Raw genomic sequence first — 9,530 nt, 5'->3', positions numbered from 1 at the left:
AATCAAGTCGGGGTACGAGGACTGAGGAGGTTGGTGGGTGTGTGTGTGTGTACTGTGTGCCACCTTCGAGATCAGAGATCAACTGCGAAGGGAACTGTAGCGAAGCCCAAAACAACGCAACGAAGAACCGTACGCCGAGAGGCAGAGATAACGAATTCTGCGCTCATCAAGTATTCCGTACCGAGGAGACCGGCACGCAACCGATTGTCTTCGGTTAGCGCAAAGCCCTTATGGCGTCCGAATGTGGTCACAGTTGGTAGGTTTCGGGTGATGTTTTAACCATTGAGAGGAATTTGTTACACTTCTTGTCAGACAGTTTTAGGTGCAATGGTAGACTAGACAGACATGGCACTAGCATGAAAACAGTTTACAAGATGCTTGGAGGTATTACGCAGTCTTGCGATACCCACGACTAACGTCGGTGACCTTGACCGACCAGCTTGCTTATCAGGAAGTACACAATGCTCCTATTGGTAGAGGTTGGTGCAGGCTTGCCTCGGAAAGATTTCATTTGCTGACCACCTTTTAACAGGTTACCTACTTGTCCGAGATATTCTTGCAGAATATCTCCAAAGAACTGGCATCTGCATTAAACTCCATCGTCATTACCGTAGTTTATCTTCAGAAAAATGAACTTCTCAATGTGCTCACCTGAAATGAAACCAAGCAAAACAAAATACAAACATTAATACCAGTGTGCCATAGCGTATCGTGCACTGATGAGACAAGAGCGATAAGGGCCTTGGGGACGAGACGCACGGGGACACAACAGCAACCATCGACCAGTAAGACTCCACCCTTTCCACCGACAAACCCACTGAAACCCCAATCGATCTCATCGGAATCGTTCAATTCTGACGTTTTGTATGGTTCGGAATTGTGCCCATTTCTCAATTCCCCTCGTTGGAGCGCGTTTCGCCCAGGTGTGAGGATCTCCTTCGCCGCAAAACTGCTAGCCAACTGCTCGCCATGATTAGACATTCCAGGCACGGCACGGTTTTATGCTTTATGCGTTCCAACCGTTCCAGCGGCAACCACCCCCAATGTCTGGTGCGGTGACACCGATACTCAAGGGTGAAGAAGCAAAAACCATAGAATACGCTGCGTGATGTATTGGCTGCGGAACAGTTTCTCGGGAATTGGTGGTTTGCAATCTTTAACCCCATCATTCGCCACCGGTCGTGGAACAACATAGGGACCCCGGGGGGGCGAAGCAGTAACATTTTTGTTTTCATCACGCAATAGCGAGACATGTGAGTGATTTACAAGTGAAAAGGTCAACCGCGGGCATGACTTCACCGGGGGGCGATAATGTACCAAGGGCGATGGCAGATGATGCGTTCTAGGTATGGTGTGTCACCAAAATAAAAACGTGAAAATGTTTGACGATTTCATCACGTTGAGAAAGTTTGAAACACAGTTCAGAGCAGTTAGAACCAATGAAGTAAACGTAGTTTTTAAAACGAATTGCACTACGTCCCCTTCGTTTCGATGTCTGATTATGGGTATTATTGTATCTTATCGCACCAGGCTTATCAATTCTTCCTTACCCAAGCGTATCATTGGTGGCATAGAACATTAGTCTACGCCACACATGCGAAACCAATTTCTTAGGCACCTATTTCAACTCATGTGTTGCGAATAAATTTGCGAATATAGGCCCTATGCGATACTGCACACGGTGGACTTTCCTCCGCCGCAGCAACGACTCAAACCCAAAACTCAGCCTTTTGGAACGATACCGATTACTTTTACGGCGCGTACTTTTGCACACGGCGAAGGACGGTTTGGCGAAGGCATAAATTATGCTGCCCAAGTGGGATTATCGGGAGATCGGGTACGGCTAAAGGTACGAGAGGTTGGGGCTCCTGGTACCGGATGGCAACGACGCAAACACACATACAGACGCGTGCGCGCGCGCGCTCCCCCTCGCAGACCAATTTGCGCAAGGTAGCGTGGCGTGGCTTTCGCGTAGACGTGTGCGGAAAATGAGCCACACTCCCTCCCAACCCGAAGCACCAGAGAAACTGGACAGGGTTGGTTCCGGATCGTTACTCGCTATCGGAATCGGAAGCGTAGATTAAGCCTCTCCTCTCCTTTGGTAAAGGGACGCAGCTGGAACGTGTGAAAAGGAAGGTTCCGTTTGGCAATCAATTTGTGGTGCTAGACGAACCCATACCACCTTCGGACGGATTCACTTGACTACTTCTTCTCGCGCCCATAAGGTAATGGGGAGTGATTTTGTGGTTTTATTTTTAAATAATTCAACCCATTCAAAGGGACCAATTGGCGGTGCAAGTGATGGCACAATCTGCGCAGAAAATTAGCAGCTAATTGAATTTTTAAAACATTTCACTGAGAAGCCTGCCCGTCGCCACACCTGGTAGCAGAAGCAGTAGAGTGGGTAAGGGTCCGCGCACGTAATATAATCATGACATTAATTATCCCAAGTTTGATGCTTCCTGTACTTAGCCGAACAGGTGGTAGAACGTGGTAGCAAAAAGTTACCGCTCTTCATAAATCTTTTTGTTGCTATTATGAACAGCCAACCACGAACGGGGTTGGGTACGTTTAGTTAATTTTTGAAGCCAGTTTGCTGTGCTGGGCATATACCCAACGTGTCGTTAAGTTTTTATCGCCCTTTTTCGAGCAAAACTTTTAACCGCACTTTAATCTAAAATCACCATTTTACTCCTTCTGTGCCACTTAAACGCGTGACACGAACGAACGGCTGCACAAGCACAATCTGTGTCAGTAGATTGCGTGAGCGATAACTAATGGCAAACTTCATCAGACTATCGAACGGCCTCTGCCTGGCTGAGTCTATTGCTACCCTAGCTGCTACCAGAGCACGTGAAAACTGCATCATTACTGAACCACAGCGAGCTAAAGGCAAGATAAGCACGAGCATCTCGGCTTTACTGCGCGTACTTAGAGAAAAAAGTGAAAGCAGCACAAACAAAACTCGTTAGACGCCAAGTGCTATCGAGGTGCAAATCGAGTGACAATTATTATTGACGCAGACCGACAGACAACGCGTGTGGAACTTGCCACAGTGTAACCGGTGGTGCGCACGGTGACTTCATCGTGGCTCCAATGGGCGCTAAGACGACTAGAATTACCCGTTCCTACACCATTACCACCAACAATTATCTCCTTATCGAACGAGAGCGAAACGCCACACGGTGCGGAGTCCTTCAAAGTGTTGCCAATAGAATAGAATGGATCATTGGCGGCTTTGATCGCCTTTTAACTGTCCGCGATTAGTATCATGAAATGGAGCTGCTTGCCGTCGCTCGACGTGAAATCTTCCAGCTGGAATAAAATGGTGACGTGACCAGGATGCAAGGGAAAATTTGCATTCACTTGATACGCTGCGTGTTTCTTATCGTGGCGGCTGATGCGATGCTTGCAAAACGCTCGTTCGTGTCGCGGCATACCCGGGGTGAGAGAGTAATTAACAACTCGCGCAGTACACTCGAGTATTCAACAACTTCAGCAACCTTGCCTTAGGTAAGTAATTAATCTGTATTTATTAGCTGTGCCCAACTACCCGACACTAAGCTTCCAGAATGGTAATGTTTCACCACACTTCGTAACTATTTCCCACCGTGTCGGATAGCGGCAAAACAGTGATTCACGAACTCGTCAAGTATTCGAGACAGCTAAGAACCTGTTTTTTTTTCTTTAAGTTTTTGAATGGAAGTTTGAATTTTTGAATAGAACCTTGCACGGAGGTGTTGGCGATAAATTACAAGCATTTGTTTACGCCGTGTGCTAACTTTTCCAAATAGAAACTGCAACACAGCCACTGTCATCTAAGAACGTCGAACAAAAGCACGGAAGCTACTTGCCCAAACAGTTCCGCCTAGAGTGCTACACTTTATGTTTGGAGTTTTTCGCGTGCATTTTCCGCGCAGTATTGTGCTCGTTGTTCCCTTTGCGGAAGAGGAAAACTTTACAAACCGACGACACAAAAACCATGCCGCTTTAAAATCCATAGTGAATTGGAGCCTCTCTAGAAGAGTTTTGTCTTTTCGGGAGCAACAATAAATCATCCTGCTGCTCACTAACGTTCGGCTTGAACACGAAAACTGTGCCTTCCGTGTTGGAGGAGAGTTCCGTTCGAACTTTGTTACAAAATGCAGGCTCTGTCCCTCGAGGGCGGGATGCAACGTTCCCTGGTGCTATACTTTGTGTGACAGTTTACAGACAACATACATGCTGAGGGATGGCGAGGTGTCGTCTGTGCGTGTGTGTGAGAGTGTACTTTCACTCCATACTTTGCACTGCAACTCCCGTCGCTTTGTTGCATCGGCAAACACGCCGACGAGATAATGCCATCATTGTATTACTACTCCAGCTCGTCAGGGAACGCATTCATTTTACTTTGAATGACAGTTTACAACTTATCACCGGTCGGTGTGGTGGATGCGGTTTTGACAGTGCGTGTGTGAGGTGTGTTGTTTGCAGTCTTAATTTATCTTTAAACCCACACAGAAACTTTAACGTTGGCTGCACTCTCTCGTAGCGAATTTAAATAGAATGAGAGTGCCCGAAGAGAACGTAGAGCTAAAACTGTGAAGTTTTGAATGATGCTCTTACCAACTGCATGGCCATAATCCGGTTTACTTCACAGCTCCCCAAGATAATCAAATTGAACAACGAACCGCTGGGCAATTTCCATCAATTTTGACGCAAACATTGGTGCGAACAATCAACGCAAATTTTATTCGAATTGACGTCCCAAAAACTGTCACTGTTAAATGTCACTTATCCGTGTTAATGCCTAGCGGCTATTTAGTTCCGTTTATTTATATCAGATTTACAGCCGGCTCCACTATCCGGTTCCAAAAATGTCAAGGACACACGCTGGACGAAAGAGGTTCAGAATAATAGAGTGCCAAGAATTGAGACGCAACGGTTCGAACCGGATAGATACGATTATCTATTTTTTTTTATTTACCATCGATACGTAACCATTTCAACTGTTTGCCGAAGATGAAGATTGATATCATCCAGAGGTCCACACCCGGAGGCAGCTTTTAAGGATAGCAAGCAAACAAGCAAACAAAAAGTATTCGGATCAACCTTGGTTCCTCTTCTCAATGGGCACTGGATCTGGAAGCGTGCCAAACAAAAGGAACCGTTAGTCTATTTGGTACAAATGGTCCGGATATGCTATTAATAAATCATTGCAATACTCCCTCCATCCTTTCAGCCGGAAGAACATTTGAGAAAAGGGCCATGAAAAGGGTATTATAAAACATTGGTTTGTTTTCGTAATGGTGTCACATTGTAGTTCGACACTTTTGTATTGTTAGTATGTGGCATGATACCCATCACATCAAGTAATGGAAATGGAAAAGGAGCAACATAATCATTATTATCTGTCAATAAATGTCCCATTTCACTGATGTATAATTTGTTATCGCAGCGCGTAAGATGGAGAAATATATCCAGGGCATGAAATGTAAATAAATTTTATCGGAGTTAAAGCCAGGAATAGCAATTCTTTGAAATGAGGATAATTGCAGTAGAAAAACAATATTCTATTAAAATGTGTAGAACTCCTAAGAATTAAAATGTCTGCAGCTTAATATTTAGGTGTCCAGAGTCGTTCGGATTCGTTCGGAGTCGTCCGGAGTTGTTCGGAGTCGTCCGAAGACCAGGTCGTTCAGAGTCGGCCGGAGTCGGAGTCATTTGGAGACATTTAGCGTCGATTGGAGTCGACCGGATTCGGAGTCGGTTGGGGTCAACTGGAGCCGTCCGGTGCAATGTGGATGTGATCAGGCATTTAAATTTATTGTATTGTTGTCTTTCATTTTGCGCGTGCTCTTAGTATACAAGCCTTTGTTTCGAAGGCCGACTGCGGACGTCTCCGTACGACTCCGGATGACTCCGGATGACTTCTGACAACTTCGGACAACTCCGAACGACTCTGGATGACTCCGGATGCCTCCAGACGACTTCGGATGACTCCGGAAAAAAGCCGTTCTGGATTATTGCAAACAGTTCTGAATGATACCAAACGGCTCCGGATAATGCTGGATGAAATTATCGGAGTCGGATGAGAGTTGACTACGGATTTTTGCCAACTTTACCCATCACTAGTATGCAGCATCAAAGAAAACTGATTAAATAACACTTTTTAAATATTTTTCAATAAAAAGAGACAAACATCATCGACCAAAAACACTTTGCACTGCTACCGGTAGTGATGTCCCAGAAACATAAATTAATAGAGCACAAAAATTCGTCATAGAATTGTCGAAATTTGAATGAGAACTTTAGAATGCTAGAATGCTTCCAAAGTTTGATTATCGTTGTATTCGATCGACTGAGCGATTAAACTGTTCAATTATATTATTCACACCCTTTGTAAAAATATACATAAGTAGCTGGGTGCCAGCTTAACTGACTTTGCTTATTAAAATGTAGAAAAAGAATACGAATACATACGTAAAATTATAATTTGTCAAATTTTAATACAACAGAAGATTAAGGAAATTATAAGATAAAATAGGAATACAATCCTAAAATCAACCAAACCTACTTTAAGTAACATATTTGATACCAACAATGAGGAGGTAACAGATGAACAACACACAAATCACATGATGGTGATAGAAATGGAAAACTTCAATTTTCCGCTTCAGCAGCTCACTTTCACATCTTTTCCCTTTGCCGCACAGCTTCAACCTGTAAATCCTTTCTTTCGAACAAAAAAAAAACCGTTACCCCTATGATGATTACAGCGCTCTATCGACCTGCTTCTTTATCCTCGTGCCCCCTATTAGCTAGCGTAATTTATGCAGGTGTCTTCAACCACCAAGACACGCGGCTCATCTCTATCTTTATCCATTTTTTCCCCTACTCCAATGCTTAGAACTACAATTTTAACGCCCAGCGGTGGTCCATGGTACCATGTCGCAGCGATAAGCCCAGCCCGAATAAAAGCAACACGACATTAATCTACGGCAATAAACCGTTCGTTCTTTTCTGTTTTCCGATCGGTCACAACACACGCTGCGGATAAAGTTTAACCCAGGAGGTCGTACCGGTCACACACACACCCAGAGAATCGTCGTGTTGAGCACATCGGCGCACGAGCTAAATGAGTTTTCTAAACGCGCCTCGTTTGTGCATCCAGTTGACATGCGGACGCACCAACACACCGTTTCACGATTGATAATAAATAGAACACAATCCAATCGTAGGAGACAGCTGCACACAGCAACAGCAAAGCGAAGAAGGTACAAAAAAAACAAATGATACTTTTTCCGTCGCTCATGGAAATTGCGGAACGTCAACACGGCCAGCGCATCGGAGAGGCGGTACTGCACCTTTGATGTGAACTGTAACGCATAGCTGCATAAATAGGAAATAGGAAACTAGGCACAGCGAATAGAAGGAAAAGCGCACAATAACAACAACAAAAACAACAAAAACACATCCCCTCGATCATACCGCTGCAGTGGCGCGGAGATGGGAAAGTGTTGTTTCATTTCATGCTCGTTGCACAACGATTAGGCATTGAATGTAAAAGAAGCAATGCACGGAGAGGGGGGCTCTATGTACTGCAGCGAGCGGGATTGTGCTCTACTTTTTTGGCATTGATTCGCGCCCACTACCCACACCGCCCTCCTCAGGTGCATCGCCGATTTGTCGGTGCGATGCATTTCTATTGCTTTATTTTGCCACGCGGATAAGCAAAGCCGCGGGTTCGGCACTGTCGGCACTTTTCCGTAAACAATTTTTCTACCTCATTGCCCATCGGTTCACACCATCGGTGGGGCGTTTCTTCTGCACCGTGTTAGTGGAGGACATAAATCGGGGGAGGAAAAAATACAGTATCATGAAAATCGGTAGTACACGCACCAGGAATGGAGTTGAAAATTTCCACACAAATTTCACCACTCGGTAAAACAACATCGACCAATGCATCGAGGTATTTCGTTTGGCGGGATGGCATTTCCAACCAAAAAAAAAACCGCCAGCGAGCCCACACTTGAGAGAAGGAAAATATTTTTCTTCTGTTTCAAACGAAAAAAAAAACGCACACAGCAACCTGACCTTTAGACTGACTTATACATCTACCTTTCGAAAGGTCAGAGCATTAAAATCACAAGTTCAACGTAGCACAAAAAAAAACCCCACCGTCAAACGCAAACGTTGAAGCGAAAAACAGTTATGAGTCACCGTTCATCGTGCTGCCCTCAGGAGCTAAACTAATGAGTGAGGGCGTGTGTTTATCCACGGCAGAAGCTAGACGCCTACACACGCATGGAATTATGGCGAAGGAAAACCATGGGGCTTAGCCCGTCGTCGCTAAATGCAATCAGGAGCAGATCTGATAATGTTATGTGTGTGTGTGTGGTCGTCGGTTACTGCACTGAGCAAGGACGACGCCCGGCAGGGCTGTAAATTTGGTAGGTGTTCCTAGCACAGTAGCAATCGGTTTTGTGAGGGGGACGCAAAAAATCGATATCCCTTCTCGTGGGGTTCAAGTTCATTGCCTCGTTCTGGGCAATAGATTAATGTTGTTCTTTACACCCGATTTGGAATTAATCATGCTGGGAAAGCACGTTCTCCCGTCCTTAACGGACAACAAAGAAAAGAGTCAATATTACAGTGAGAATAATAATTGTATAACTTCGGGTATCCGGTTTTCCTATTTATATTTGTAATAAATTGTTAAGTATAAGAATTATATTAAAGACTATAGTTATTGCATAACTTCAATTAATGCAACACAACAATGAAGGACGACAAATTCCTGTGATCAGGTTCCAAGAAGCTTACAATTGTTTACAAGTATCTGCTTTGCTAGTATATCATGAACATCAACATTATTAATTCATAGATTCATAAACAATTCAAAGATATGTTCTGCTTATCTAACGAATCCAATTAGTTGAAGATTTCCACTTGCATAATAACTTGTTGTTATAGAATATTAATATCTTCTTTTCAAAAGAGCTACGAAGTAAGCTGTCTAAATTGCTGGGAGAAGAGTCATAAACATATAAACAAAAGGACCTTTTTGGTAAACGCACGAAATCTTGTCTGAAAATTCATTCGAGCCCCATTCAGAATTCAACCCTCATTCCCAAAACTTGCGATTCATTACAACTGTGTGAAAAATAAAACAACAACAGGATATGCTTCGTGTGTTCTGCTGTTTTTTTTTGTTTTTGGTTATTGTTGTTTCCCTCCCTGTTTTGTCCGTCATTAGTTGGCTCGGTTCTGGTTCGTTAAGTAGCATATGAACTCACGTGCCACCATTGGCAGTGTGCTGAAGTCATTTGGTGATGTACTTTATGAGACTAGAGTGCAGTTGGTGGTGAATTCATTTCCCCCGATGCAAGCAACATCCAAATTCAGGGCTAATGCAAACGCAATGTTACGCCCGAAAAATGTCCTTTTTGAAAGGGTCCAGAGAGTAGCGGCACACTCGCAAGAGCGAGCCGTCTTTGATGATTCAACAGCAAGGACTTTTTTTTGGCAAATATGAAACATGGCTCAAG

General features: G+C 44.2%; 1 protein-coding gene across 1 annotated transcript in view; it reads right to left on the bottom strand.

The window, feature by feature from the left end:
- Nucleotides 1–230: 230 nt before the first annotated feature.
- LOC121599911 overlaps nt 231–9,530 on the bottom strand; it is a 59,221-nt gene continuing 49,921 nt past the window's right edge. The window contains exon 2 of the mRNA XM_041928059.1: nt 231–651. Within this exon, the coding sequence (XP_041783993.1) occupies nt 648–651 (4 nt within the window). The 3' untranslated portion in view covers nt 231–647. The remainder of the gene's footprint in view (nt 652–9,530) is intronic.

The sequence above is a fragment of the Anopheles merus genome, chromosome 3L, assembly GCF_017562075.2.
Source record: "Anopheles merus strain MAF chromosome 3L, AmerM5.1, whole genome shotgun sequence".
NCBI lineage: Eukaryota > Metazoa > Arthropoda > Insecta > Diptera > Culicidae > Anopheles > Anopheles merus.
This window is presented reverse-complemented; position numbering and strand designations above follow the sequence as displayed.